The sequence below is a fragment of the Maniola hyperantus genome, chromosome 13 (assembly GCF_902806685.2).
Source record: "Maniola hyperantus chromosome 13, iAphHyp1.2, whole genome shotgun sequence".
NCBI classification, from domain to species: domain Eukaryota; kingdom Metazoa; phylum Arthropoda; class Insecta; order Lepidoptera; family Nymphalidae; genus Maniola; species Maniola hyperantus.
Window position 1 is genome coordinate 8,244,471 of NC_048548.1, and position 15,661 is coordinate 8,260,131.

Here is a 15,661-nt window from a genome sequence, read left to right on the forward strand (position 1 = left end):
CACAGCGTCGCCAACCTTATTGCTGAGGGGCTATTATTCTCATAGTGAATTTGCTTGAGGTAAGATCAAAATATGTTAGAGTAATTTCTGGTAGCAATTGGAAACGGTCTCCGAAATGCGGAAAAAGTAATCGCCAAATCGGACCTCTGAAATCACATCCGATTACCGACTTGGATTAACGTTGCTTAGCTACCATGCATCGACTGATATAATGTAATGTTGCACCTAGGATTCGTCGTCATCTTGCAACTACAATTTCCAAACTATCCATTACTGGCAAACTAATACTCTTTAGTAAGATACTATAATTACGTAACGATAGGTACTAATCGTAAGAACGTTGTTATATAAATATCCTTTATTCAGCCAAAAGTAAACAAATAAAATAATTACAAACAGATAGAGTGCTACAGTCCCCGGGTAACCAAGGAGCTGACCAAAGTTTATGCTCTGGACCCATTTGGCATCAATGGGGCGTTGCCTCAGCTTGATGCGTAAGTCATTTGACTGCAGCGCTGGTTTTCAGGCATGACCTCTAGTGAGATCACGGGCCGATCGTTGATAGTAAAATAGACCTAATGACCTTATTTTAAGACTCGACTCGAGTTCGCACATAATACCTATCTAACGCCGACATCAAATCGAACCTTCGAGTACCGAATAACTTAAACAAGGGGATTTAGGCCCAATTTACTTTGAAGTTATGGTATAGTTTTTCGATATTCGAAATATATAAACGATGTCGAGATGTGCAAACTCATGCTAAACATACTGTTTTGTTTTTGCCACTCAGTCTCTGGGGATTGGGTAAAAGCATTCGATACATTTGTTTTTAAATGTCATTAAAACTGATAAAGGATCGGAGCGAGCGACACGGCAAAGGTCCGGCCGGGCGCCAAGATCGCGACGATACCACCGATAGAACAGTAATCGTCAATAAAATCTCAATTTAGATGGCACCGATACCGGCTGAGTTACGGACGGACAGTCCGAAAGAACACGAAAACCTACTTGACGGAGGAATGTGTCCCGCGACAGGACCTGCTAACGAATTAGGTACTTCAAATTGGGCGTTACATTAATTTTATTTTTTAATTTACGATTTTATAAGATAAGCTTCGCCTTAAATCGAGACGGTTATAGAGGTATGTACATTCTGGACCATTAGCGCCGGCGAGAACTGAAAGGGTTGCGCTTCCATCCGTATCAATAAAGACCTGACGCTGTAGCAGCGTCAGCGAAAAGATTTTTAACGAAAGGGTATTTATTGAATTGTACTGATATGTATTAATAATCAAAGTGTTTTCCCAAGATAATCTACAAAGAACCAGGACTTTTTTATTAAGTCCATGACAAGTTAGCCCTTGGCTGCGATTACACCTATTTAGAGTAAGGGACAATACATTATGCAGTCTAAGGTGGGAGCTAGCCTTATAGGCTGTACTCCTAAAGGGTTATACGCGATATCATACTGGAACGCTTGGCATCACGTCTTTGCAGGTAGGATGGTAACTTACTACAGCCGCAGTCTCTCACAAGACCAGACGAGACGAATTAAAAATTCCCAAACAAATTTGGGACCTCCCGTTTATCTACCTTTATGACGACAGCGCATCACCTCTGCGTGAAGGAGATAGTCAATTATTTATAAATGTGTGGTAGGTACAAGGTACAACGTAAGAATATCTTGTATGCTGATAAACTGTAAATTTGTTATAAGATATTAAACGCTTTGCGTATTTGTAAAATTTGGCCACACTTAAGCAGGGCTTCAAAGTTAAAATGAATTTGTCGAAAGTGATAAATGACGGATATAACTTTTATTATATCAAATTAAATTAACGATCCGGGCCGAACGTCTACCTTTTCTCACATTAGAGGTATCTTATCTGAAATGATTGCTTCCATTACCTCGGCGAACAGACACGTTGTTTTGTAGAGAGGGGGAGATAAACAGATTAATGCGTAAAGCAATTAATTTTGATTGAGGTGTGTTTTATTAAGTAATAGTTTTTGTTCCCGATGTGGATTCGAAACGCACCGTGAAGTTCTAATATGTACACAAATTATATTGCGTAACGCATATTAATAATTTTAATTGTTGAGTTTTATGTAAATAAAGTGTATTTTTAATCAAGTTAGCCAGGGGCGAGCTTTTTAGTGAAGAAAACATCATAAGGGGACTAGAGAGAGTCTAAAGTTGACCATACTTAAATACATATTACCGTGTACATAAACAATATCGTAAGTATACATGGAAGATACTTCTACTTACTCAGATAGGTACAGGCTAAACGGAGCGTTTAATTATTTCATTATTTCACGTAGGCCAACTTGTGACCCTTATGCAGAGTATAATCTACCAAAACGGTTGGAAAGCTGTCGAGTAAAGCAGGAAAGAAATTTAGCTGTTAGGTACCTACTTCAATGTACTCTGTGGTACCTACTCTTTTCAAAATACGATTTTACAATTGGTTTCCGTTTCACTAAACTTTTACAATTTTTAAGGTTCCGTATCTCACAAGGAAAAAGGGCTCCTCCCTTATAGGATCACTAATTTGTTGTCTGTCAGTCTGTCCGTCTGTTGGTCGTGTAACGTGTCTGTCAAAAAAACCTATACGGTACTATTCCCGTTGACCTAGAATCATGAGAAGCGCCTGCCTTTAGTTAGGTAGGTCTTATAGCATAAGAAATCTAAAAACCGTGAATTTATGGTTGCATCACAAAAAAAATATGTGTTCGCGGAAAAAATTATTTACTAAAATCACATAATATATAGATGGTGCAGTCCGTCATACCTTGCAGTGTTCTACATAAAAGTTCGGTTGTACCTTGACCTTGTATACGATGGTTCCCGTTCCCGAGTCCGACTCGCACTTGACCGGTTTTTTACAATAATATTATCACGTAATAACTATACCTATCAATGTATTTTGAATGGTAATCTACAAGTTCACCTGTGCAAATATAACATAGGTCTTATTTAGGAGGTTTAGTTTGAGACCTAGATCTGTGATATTAATTAAAATTATTTATTAGGTAAATAAAAAAAGAATTTTAGTACTTATCTACATAACTTAATTAAAATTCAAAGATCTAAGATTTGCTTAAAAGTATCGAGTACGATAAAGAGTAAATATGCAAAAAATTAAAACTGTACTTAGATTGTTAGGGCCGGTTGTTTCAAAGCATTGGTCTTCGTAAGATACGTTCGTTAAAATTTAACAGACGTAGACGAACTTTAACATCTGTTAATTTAATTGCGTTGCTTCATTGTACAAAAAACTGTTCGTCATTGTTATTTTGGTTGCGAAACTAACCCTAAAAATTAACTTACTTTTCCGTATCCTTTTTTTATTTTATTTTAAGTATATTAAATTATATACATAGTTATTAACATTGCTACTTCGAATTTTGAACACTTTTTCTTTCTTACAAATTCTCTTTCATCTTCAAAAAAACTACCATTAAAAGCTTAGAATTAAATTGATTCCATTATAATTTATAAATAAAATATTCCGTTTGTAAGAATTATGGAGTTACGAAGTGATTTGACGATCACCAATGGCGCCAGCACTGGTTAACGTAAACGTAACTTTTTAACGAACGTTAGCGCTAATAGATGCTGAATCAACGCTTTTTCTTTACTTACGTTCGTTAGCGCCATATTTAAAGGTTATGTGTCCGTCAAAGTTTGTTGAAACAACCGGCCCTTAGACGTCGATTCCAATACAAAGCTCACTCTGGAAAGTAAACTTGTAAAAATCCACATTATTCCTTTAGATTAATAAAAATCTTTTATAGCAATCACCCGCGGTAACCACTCTAATCAGATCGTATAGATTCATATAGATTGATCTTATCAGTAGATAAAATTCGTCAAAGGAACTAATATAATATTATGAGTACCCTAAAGTGTTTGGCGTGTGGCTCGTTCCCACAGCGAGCTTTAATACATTTTCCATGTCCCAGTTAGCGCCCCATAAATTGATTAAGGGTCTTCGGCGGCGCTCAAAAGTTTTTTGTGCTATGAGACAGGTACTAAGCTGCTTCACAGGGCCAGCCGCGCATTCTTACACATCTACGTGTGTATTGTGTTTGTGTACTTTTATGTACATCAACTAGTCATGTACTCTCAGCTTTACTGGTAGAAGTTGGGAGCTGGATATGTGTTTTACGCGACAGGTCGAGATGGCAATCGGAACGCCCCGCACACCCGCACAGCCCCCGTGCTAATCCCGTGGGGCGAGTGCGGGTGACGTGCGGCTGTGCGGTGCGCCCCCCCCCCCCTCCCCGCCTTATACTCCGATTGCCATCTCGCCCTGTCGCGGTCTATACATCATACCTTTTTCCTTTTTGTCAAAACGACGAAAGTTGCTCGTCTTGGGCATGTGCGTACTTAGGTACGTACCCAAAATTCCTAAATATTAGCCTCTAGCAAATGACAATAATGAGCGAAATAGCCGAGAAGAGAGCTATTGGTCGCAAGAACAATCTCTAGCCTCTTTAAGGATACGGATACCATAAACTAAACTGTGACCGACATAGCTCAAAGGATTAGCAAGTTAAAGTGGCTGTAGGCAGGTCTTGGCTCTTGCATTGAACGCATACATGCTGATGGAATTGGACTTAACTGACCTTCGTTAGTCAACGACAGGTAAGAAGTATCTAAAGAATAAGGAGTATGTAATAATCCGTTATTAAATACTAGATGATGCCCGCGACTTTGGTTTGATAAAAATTCCATGGGAACTCTTTACTTTTCCGGGATAAATGCCGTTCTTTCCCAGCATATAAGCTAACTCTGTACAAAAATTCATCCAAATCGGTTAAACTGTTACTGAAAATTTATCATACAGACAGACAGACACACTTTCGCATTTATAATATTAGTAAGTATGGATAACCCGAAGTATACAATGTGTAGACACTGTACATTGGTATTTTTCTAAACATTTTGCTAAATCGCTATAATGGTGTGAACTAATTTCCTGTCAGGAAATTACTTTCCTTGACGAGTGCGCACAATTTCCCTAGAGCTTGACACCAAAACACCATATTATATTACTTACCTCCATCAATCATATTATTAGGTGTTGTAATTTTGAATTTTAAATAAACCGTCGCATTTTCACTGGTGCATGAAAATAACATATTATACAAATATTTTTACAAACGGAAAAGAGTACCTACAGTACAAATTTTTTTGCAATTTTTTTACAAACGCCTTTGAAATCACATTTATGTGGTCATGTGTAACCATCATCAAGTAACTAATACCTACTCAAGAGATTACTCAACGAGATGAGAATACGAGAAAAGCTTTGCATGAAAACCTAACCAATTTTTTGGATTATAACAATAGGTAAGTACCGACCTACTTATATCCGTGTCAGTATTAGGCACATTTTAAAACAATTTTTCTCGATATTAAAATATATAACGTTCTGGCCTTAGGTTCACGCCGTATTTTAGGACTAAATGGAACTTAGGTATGTTTTTATACCAACAAAATTAAATCGTTAAGGGGACATAAAACGGTTTATGTTATCGTGTGAAGCATTTATGGTGTTAAGACGCTGTAAATAAAATCAAATTATTGCGGTCCGCACTGACGACAATCCATTGTCGTCTTCAGAATATAATTTCTTACCGTCAAAAATGTTAAATTACGTACACGATGCCCCTAAAAATGAAAAGAAATCGTTTTAAATTTTTTCTTTTTCTTTACTCACGATTCCGAACGTAGGTAGCTTTCCGATTTCAAAATTTAACAAGTACCTAACTATATAGTGCGCGACAGATTGAGTTGGCAATCGGGGTATGAGGCGGGGGGATGCCCTGCATACCCGCACGTCATCCACGCTCGCCCATACCGGGTTAGTGCGAGGGCTGTGCGGGTGTGCGGGGCGTTCCCTCCCCGACTGTCATTTTAACCTTCGCGTAACATAGGTACCTACAAGGGAATTGATGCCCGATACTTCCTTTAGCATAAGTTACGGTTTTTATAAGAACTCTGATTCTGAAAGAATTTTCCGGGATAAAAAGTAGCCTTTGTCCTTCCTGGGATGCAACTTGCAAGCTATCTCTGTAGTCTGTAAAATCGGTTGAACGGAACGGAAACAGGCCTTGAAAAGTTAGCTAAATGTTTCAGGCAGATTTTTGTGCCCGTGTGCTACTTCTATATTTTATTTAAGTATATAGATACCTACAGTAACATAAATCAAAATTAAATTCGATATAAAGAGACAACAAGGGCACACTGGGGTATCGTGGGCGTTCGTGGTGCGGCATTCTTATGTTAATCCGCGGAGAAGATCCACATTCGAACGGGGTGGGCCAAATTGTTATTTATTTTGTCACCTCCTCTTTTTGTTCGAACTTACCAAAACTCCGCGGCTGAATTATTCGCTGACTTCATCCCGATATTTCATAATCTTGACTTAATCCTGGTAGGCAAGTAGGTAGGTACATACTTGCGAAAATAAAACTCTGTCTGTTTGTTACCTTTTCACTGCTTTTCACCGCTAACCCGAAAAGCTCCCGCAAGGCATGAATTAGCTAAAGCCAATTTTTTAATAGGGTTTTGAGGGTTTTGAGTTTTGATCTTTGACTAATTTGGGTTATACGACCGACCCAAAACTCGGCAGACAATGACTATGGGTTTTCGACATTCCCGAGGATTGCCTACGAAAGCCTGTGTGTCGATAACCAGTGTTTCGGCTTTACCTTTTTAATACCTACAAGAGAACTTGCATCAAAACTTCGGTAAGTATGTAAGTATATCTTTAATATCTAAATTAAGATCTTCAAGGTCTTGATCAGCCTATATTTATTATACCTAAGCGTATACCTCGATCCTTTTAAAGTAAATAATTTATGGGACACTTTTGGACATAATTAAGTGCTTCTTAAGATTCCTTTATGCAAATATCCAAAAACCCGGGTTTAATTAATCGAAGGTAACCCCCACGTCTGACATTATGTGATGTATGCGCCTTAATCAGACCGTCTAATTATTTTAAAACGGGTCCTAAATTAACTTGGAACCTTTTATCTGATAATCGCGACACCTTTATTTTTATGAGCCTTTAAATTATTATTTTTATTTGTTGTCATTAGGGATTATTTGTTTACTTTATGAATGGTTATTATATCTTAGTGATACGGTTTTAGTTATTTAAAGTTTTAAGTTTTCAAAAAATATTTAGTTTTATTTTATAGTGCTTCTACACTACTGATACAAATAGTACATAGAGATCAATTTATAATACTTACCTGTAACTCAAAAACGCGTTTTGTAAAACGATAGAATATTGAAAAGCTCACTCGCCACGATTTAAATATGGATCTGATTTTTTACATAGATAGGTTATAGGTACAAGAGCTAAACGTAGGTACCTAGTACCAAACAAACAGAAACAATTAGGTAAAATCTATAAGCTTATGTAAAAAGCATGTTTAGGTTGGTTTGGTAGGTGCATTGCATATGCACCTACCAAACCAACCAGGTTAAGACGGCAACCGGGGTAGGGACGCCCCGTACATCCCTCCCGCTAACCCGGTGCGGGCGAACGCGGGTGACGTGCGGGTGTGCGCGTCGCCCCGCCTCATACCCCGATTGACATTCCGACCTGTCGCAGACTATAAATTACATACATTTGTATAAATACTAGATTGTATCTGCATATTATTAAGAAACAAATTTGAAATAGTGAATGCCCATATTTCTTAAAGCTATAAGAAAAAACATAAACAATCCAGCTCACAGACACAAAGCGATCAAAGAAAATAATAAACGACTGTGCTCGGTGTTAATACGCATTTAAGATAATATATTTTATTCTACAAAAATAAAATATGTCCACCTTATAAATCGTACAGGCCTTATCGTATTTCGAAGGGACAGTAAAAACCCCGATAAGAACTCAGATCTAAACCTGGACACGTTTTAGGCTAAACGCAGACGACTGACTATAATGGATTCGACAAAAGTTGAAAAATTGTAAAAAATAGAACGTCACGCAATAAGTGCAAGGAATCTTATTCTTTTTTTTAACGATTATTCCAGGTGAAGCCATGGCCCGCTTCGATTAATCAGATCGGTATCGATCTGATTATTACTGTCTTATATCTTTATAATATCGTACATCGTTAAGCAATTTGTAGTACAATCAAGGTATTTGCGCTACAAAATGTTCTACGATGTACGATTTATTTCAATCTAAATGTTTTTTTCATAACGTCATCCTTATTCAAAATTAATGGTACCGTACACTTTGGGACGGCGAAAAATTGGACACCAAACGTCACGAATAAAAGTTGCCAGAAATGGTCTGATACAAATCGGAGGATACAGATCTTTCGCCTTCTCAAGAGTAACATAAGTAAAACCTTGAGTTGTTGTCGAGACTGGCATGATGTGGCTCTGCCTGGCTGAGGGTAATCGGTGTCGCATCGTAATCAATATATCTGATACAAATCGGACACTGCTTAAAATCGTTAGTCTGCAGTAGACCTTAACGTAACTTTTTCGTTTAAGTTCGGAGCCTTTTGCCTTCACAAGGGTAACAAAAGTAAAACCTTGAGCTGTTGTCGAGACTTGCGCGATGTGGACCTGCCTGGGTGAGGGTAATCGGTGTCGCATCTTAATTTAGTTGTCTTGTATTGTTAAGATGGGTCAGTGTTATTGCTGATATCTGAACTACGTATTTGTGACCCAAAAAGGGTTTATAGATTGCCACCACTTAGGTACAACGTTCATTTTAAATTTTAATTGATGAGAATATGTTACCTGTGTTGCGTTCTATTGAGAAGGTCGGAGGTTCGATCCCAAACATACATTTCTGAATTTTCGGAGGTATGTGCGTTTTAAGCATTTAAATATAACGGTGAAGCAAAACATCGTGATCGGAAACCTGCATGCATGAGATTTCTCCATAGTGTTCTCAAAGGTGTGTGAAGTCTGACAATCCGCACTTGGCTCGTGCAAACTGGCAGATTATGGCCTAAATAATTCTTATTCTGAGAGGAGACAGTGTGCTCAGTACCTAGTTGGCCGGCGATGGGTTGATCATAAAGATAGAAGAAAGGTAGGTACTATTTTCGTACACCTTAGAAATTAGTTAAGGTGTAATATAGGTAATTAATATACATAGTCATTGGTAGAAAATACTGTTAGATTTTATGGGTTGCTTCGCCTTTCTAAATGATTAATAAGGACAATAAGCGAATAGTTAGGTCATTTCAAGATATTTAGTTAGTACTATTTACTTTGCGGCATTGGTATAAATTAGATATATTATGGTAATATGGTAAAAAACTAATAGTAGCACTTACCACATTAACGAACTCTTGAAAGGTAATAGCTGCACTGGTAGAACTTCGAGCTTTATCCAAAAGGATCTGTGTACAGAAAAAAGTTATTTAATTTAGAATAATTTATATAAAATATGATAAATAATCTATGTGAAATACAGATATTGTAGATCTATTTGAAGTGGTTATCTTCTTTATGTGCTATATAGGGCACTAGGTGATCCCGCGACTTCGTCCGCGTAAATTTCTATTTTGAAAATCCCGGTGGAACTCTTTGATTTTTGAGGACAAAAAGTAGCCTATGTCCGTCCTCGGGATGCAAGCTATCTCTACCAAATGTCGTCAAAACCGGTTTTTTCAGATGGGCCGTCAAAAGCTAGCAGACAGACAGAGAGACACACACTTTCGCACATATATGAGATTAGTATGGATGGATTTGATGAATTGCACCCCGGTCGAGCAGAAGGTACGCCGCGCGCCGCTGTAAGACAAAAATGTATTATGGTGCTCTATGAAACGAAAAAAAAGAAGCACCTTGCCGTGCGCCCGTTTTGTTCCATAGAACACCCTATAGCGCCCAGGGCACTTGCTATGTCAAGTCATTTATAATGTCTAGTCTAGCTGTACGTGCCTACCTATATGTATGTTTAGTAGCAGTACTTCGCAAAGCAAATTCCGCTGTGAACCCCGCAAGTTTGTGTTAAAAATGTTGTGTAGAATAAATAAATAATTCGACGCTACTGTAATCCGTAACGCGTAAATCGAGACCTTTATAATAATGCTAGGCTTGCTGTAGGTAAGAATAATGTTTAATATTAACAGTTCGCAATACAAATTCTACTGATAACCCAGCAAAAATTATGATTTGATGATCAATTAATATTTACCTCACGCTTGTGAGGTGGCACCTGCGCTATAAAATCTGGATTCTGAAGGGTTTGTAGGAAGTCTGGCCACGGAATCTCGCCGAAGCCTTCCGGATCGAACTGCAGATAAGGGGCATAAACAATCGTTAATATAATATTCACACCTACTCTAAACTATTCGGTCACGTACAACAGAGCACCCAAAATGTCATAATCACCACCATTTTGGGACTTCGCATTAATATGTACCTAGTCTAGGAGCTAAATGTAAATGGAATGAAGACAATTTCAAAATCCTCGTAGGTACCTACCCTTCCAAGATCTGATTTTAAAGAATTTTAATTGTAGGTATAAATGCATTCCATCTTGAGCCACAGCATTAAATTCCATTAGATTGACAGTTGTGAAACGTGTAGTATTTGTAGTGATTTTGTACATAAAAAATCGGTCTTCAAACTACAATTTTGTGGAATGAACTCTAATGTTGAAGAAGAATAGCAGGTAAATATATAGAACCTTATATTGTATAGTACGCGACAGGTCGAGATAGCAATCGGGGCACATGAATAGATCCTATTCTGAGATCGGGGTATGCGGCCGGAGGACGACCCGCACACATGAACAGCGCCCGCGCTCGCCTGCATCGGGTTAGCACGGTGGCTGTGCGGGGCGTTTCCTCCCCGATTGCCATTTTTAACCGACTTTCAAAAAGGATGTGGTTCTCAATTCTTAAAATAAAAAAAATAAAAAAACCGACTTCCAAAACCACTACAAATTAAAAAATAACTTTTGTTCCTAGTTTCTACACGTGTAGCCTAGGTATGTATGTATGAAGTCGGGCGAGCTACACGCTTTGATTTCTAGTTACTTTTATGCTTTTTTTACTTTGTAGTGGTTTTGGAAGTCGGTTTTTTAATAATTTGTTTTATCAACCTGTCGCGTACTATATGTGGGTCTACAATCACAGCTCTTCAATGCTACAACCGTCAATCTTCTGATAAACGACAAAAGATCTACAATCGGCCGGGATGATATTTTAATATACCTACGGTAGGTAACCTGCCAACCTGGCCACCTGTGGCCAAGTGCGGAGGAGGTTCAAAGTATGAGAGCCACTGCACACACGGTCCTGATCAGCAGATGGAAGGAGGACTTGCAAAACCCTATTGCGGGCACACTGACTGTCGAAGCAATACAGCCTCAACTAGAGCGCTGGCTGAAAAGACGTCACGGGACCTTAACTTATCGACTGGTGCAGGTGCTTACAGGACATGGCTGTTTCGGTAAGTACCTGCACCAGATTGCGAGGCGGGAAGTGAACCCAGCCTGTCACGAATGCGGTGCTCCATCCGATACGGCTTAATAATTTGTTTTATCAACCTGTCGCGTACTATATGTGGGTCTACAATCACAGCTCTTCAATGCTACAACCGTCAATCTTCTGATAAACGACAAAAGATCTACAATCGGCCGGGATGATATTTTAATATACCTACGGTAGGTAACCTGCCAACCTGGCCACCTGTGGCCAAGTGCGGAGGAGGTTCAAAGTATGAGAGCCACTGCACACACGGTCCTGATCAGCAGATGGAAGGAGGACTTGCAAAACCCTATTGCGGGCACACTGACTGTCGAAGCAATACAGCCTCAACTAGAGCGCTGGCTGAAAAGACGTCACGGGACCTTAACTTATCGACTGGTGCAGGTGCTTACAGGACATGGCTGTTTCGGTAAGTACCTGCACCAGATTGCGAGGCGGGAAGTGAACCCAGCCTGTCACGAATGCGGTGCTCCATCCGATACGGCACAGCACACCCTGATGGAATGCGCAGCCTGGGCGCCGCAGAGGCATCTATTGTCGTTCACCTTGGGCAGTGATCTATCGCTCCCAAGCGTGATAAGCGCAATGATCACAAGCGAGACTTGTTGGACGGCAGTAGTGTCTTTCTGTGAGCAAGTGCTCGCATTAAAGGAGGCGGCTGAACGAGAAAGAGAGCTGGATCCCAACGCTCATCCCATACGCCGTAAACGCCAAGGGCAAAGGAGGCGCCGATATGCTCACCACCTCGGGCCGTAAACCCGTGGAGAAAGGCAGGGGCATCCTGTAGGGAAGCCCTGTGAGGTATCTGTACCGCTGAGACGGCATAGTAGTATGCAAACTGCGTTCCTGTGCCGCCTCATCATGGCGCTGACGGGTCCGCTGGGTTTTAGTGGGTATTCTGGGTTACAGTGAGTCCCACATACCTCCCCGGAAGAAACGTGGTTCAGCTGCGTTTCTTCCGGGGAGGATGCGTAAAAGCATTTCCCAGCGAAAAAAAAAAAAAAAAAGGTAACCTGCCTAAGTACTTAATCCTAATTAAGTAGTAAGCAGATGGTTAGAATAGCATATTGTCACTATGAGTATGGTTTACATGGTAATAGGTAGGTAGGTGGTATAGGTAGGTAGGTGGTATTTGCATCTTTTTCATTATTTACCGTCTTTTTAACGAGATCGTTCTCACCGTCTCTCAACCTATGTGTAGGTAATATTGTTGTAATAACTTTGCCCATTTCCAAAAATAAGAGGACAAAAAATGAAAAGCGCCCCTATCTGCGCGGCAGTAAGTATTATCTCAATGTTCCCTACGTGACAAGACAACGTTTGATCCGAGGCGCTACCGCCACTTTTTATCTGCTTATAAAACTTATTGTACCCCGCTTCTGTACATTTTAATCAGTCAAACACAAAAAAATATTCTATGAAATTCGTTTCGCTCAGCGATATTAATGTTCCACTAGATGCGGCGCTTCATAGTTACAACTCACAACATGTTCAATCGTAATCCGCTTTCGACGCAGTTTGTTTGTAAAAATTAAACTTGCGCGTTAACTCTTAAATTATTGGTATTCACGTTATCATATTTGAATAAGTATAGCTTAAGAATCTATAGTCTGTTCTTCTATGACCCTAGAAACAGATTGCGTCTAAAGCGAATTACGATTGTCAGTACCCGTAGTACAAGATTTTACGTCTCACCAAACCAAACCAAATTCGAGAGTCGAAATACTTCCGCGTTACAGTAAACTGGATCTTAAATGCCTTGTTTTAAAGCTCAAGTTTGTCTACACTTCTACAGCCAGCGCTCCAAGCGGAAACATTGCGAAATTAAAATCAGTGGCATTAAATATTTGACTTCAATTCAAGGCTGTTTAGGTCCATTTTACTGTAACGCGGAAGTATTTCGACTCTCGAATTTGGTTTCGTTTGGTGAGACGTAAAATCTTGTACTACGGGTACAGAGAAGAGAGATCTGCGGAAACCACACGTTTGTGGGAAACATGTTGTTACTGAAGCGCCGGATCTAGTGGAACATTTACATCGCTGGTTCATCGTAAACGACACTTTTATGAAATATGCGGTGCTTCAACTCTCATGTTTATGCTGAAAGTGTCGTCGAGCTTGGACTCGGTTATTTTTTGTTAACGAAATATTCACAAATTGCATGTTTAAAACATTGACATTTCGAGAGCGTGATTTTATTCTACAGCGCACCATTATTTTAACAACAGTAAAAATATTCAGTATCCCAAAGAGTTTTTCAGCATCCCTAGAATTTATTAATTGCGGCTCTACCATTGTAGAGAACGCTACTAGACCTTAATAGTTCTCTTAAACATTTTCTCTATCATTTTATTAAGTATATTTTAAGGTAGATTATTATTTTATTCATCATCATAATTTTTTCCATTTGCATTAATCAAGATTTAAAAAAAGATAAAATAAGTAATAAGTACGATAGCATAGGTAGGAGGTACCTACTTTCGTCGGTGAATTTTTCTATCGAAACTCAATTCATGTACTTAATTCATCTCTCTTGGCCAACTTTTATGATAGGTTCAAACCACAGAATCTACTGAGAAGAAACAAGAAGAAACTCAGCAGTAGGTAGCTCTAGCTACCTCGTAATCTTTTCAAAAAGCAAACTTAATAATTGTTTTCAATATCTGTATTTTATAAAATTAATATATTTTTACCCCAAAATGTAATACCTGTGTAGATAATAATTATTGTGAGATATACTTACACTTTATGCCAGTGTTAACGACATATATTCTGCAATAAATTAAGTAGGTACGATCTTTTTAACCGACTTCAAAAAAAGGAGGAGGTTCTCAATTCGTCGGAATCTTTTTTAATTTTTTTTTTTTTTATTTTTTATGTATGTTCCCCGATTACTCGAAAACGCCTAGACCGATTTTGAAAATTCTTTTTTTGTTTGAAAGGGTATACTTCAAAGTTGGTCCCATTTCAATTTGGTGAAGATCTGATGAACATCTTCGAAGATAGATACTGGAACTCCTCAACGGATAAGAGTAAATTGCTCGCGATCAGTGTAATAGCTTAGTAAACAGTAGACTTTTAACCAGTAATAGCATAATTCCATGGGGCCACTAAAAATTGTGAAATAAAAAATTTTTACAAAAAAAATAAAAACCGACTTCGTTACACAAACACTAAAAATTGAAAAATAATTTAATTTATTACCGAATATATTATGTATACAAGAGTTAATATAGTTCCATAATAATATTTTTTGGGGTCGGTGCCAATGAGGTGCCATGGTGGAGTCCCATAAAAATATGAAGTCTAGACGATTCGCGAAAGCTAATTGGCACCGGCACCAAAAAGTATTATTATGGAACTATATTAACTCTTGTATACATAATATATTCGGTAATAAATTAAATTATTTTTCAATTTTTAGTGTTTGTGTAACGAAGTCGGTTTTTATTTTTTTTGTAAAAATTTTTTTATACATAATATTAAGCATTGTGAATATATTAAACGGTGGTTAATGTTTAGCGAATGATTCCATGGTTATTTTAGGAGAGTGACAGGTACTGGAAAGAATGAAGTTTTAAAATGCCCTGCCCATGAAACTTATAACTAACCAAACACAGACCTATCTGTCCTATCAACGTAATTTTTTCGGTACCACCAAAATTTTTCCAAATGACTCAATTGAAATGCGAGTAGGTATTCACCTTTGAAGATCAATATTAGTACTTATAGGTGGTTTTCAACAGTGAGCAATAGAACTTAATTTTACTGGTAAAAAGTTTTGTTTTTGTAATAATTTATGTGAACTTACCCTATCAAATAGAAGGCGCCATTTCTGTAAGAAAAAATCTTCGTCAATTTGATTTAATAAATTTTAATAAGTAAGTTCTTAGTTCTTTTGCTTATAAAGCGCCTAATTGGGAAGGCTAGGAAAATCAAATCTAACTTATTACTTTTAGTATTAAAATTTTCTCAAATCTAATTACATATCATTTAAAAGTTTTTTTTATCATTGGTTAGGACGCCAAAGCATCTAGAGAAGGTGATCTGTGCGATACCCCTGATGTTTGCTTGTTCAAATTCCAATTGACCCCGCTTCCATCTTACACTGCATCATCACACCGCCAGTTAAGACCGTAGTCACCAAATTAAAAAA

The 15,661-nt window shown here is 38.2% G+C and overlaps 1 protein-coding gene across 2 annotated transcripts in view; it reads right to left on the reverse strand.

Annotated features, from left to right (window-relative positions):
• Window positions 1–15,661, reverse strand: part of stet (stem cell tumor) — a 156,882-nt gene that overhangs the window by 138,869 nt on the left and 2,352 nt on the right. For both annotated transcript variants that reach the window (XM_069502452.1, XM_069502451.1), the window contains exons 3-5: window positions 15,317–15,340; window positions 10,206–10,304; window positions 9,340–9,405 (exon numbers count right to left, since the gene is read on the reverse strand). In XM_069502452.1, coding sequence (XP_069358553.1) covers window positions 9,340–9,405; window positions 10,206–10,304; window positions 15,317–15,340 — 189 coding nt within the window. The remainder of the gene's footprint in view (window positions 1–9,339; window positions 9,406–10,205; window positions 10,305–15,316; window positions 15,341–15,661) is intronic.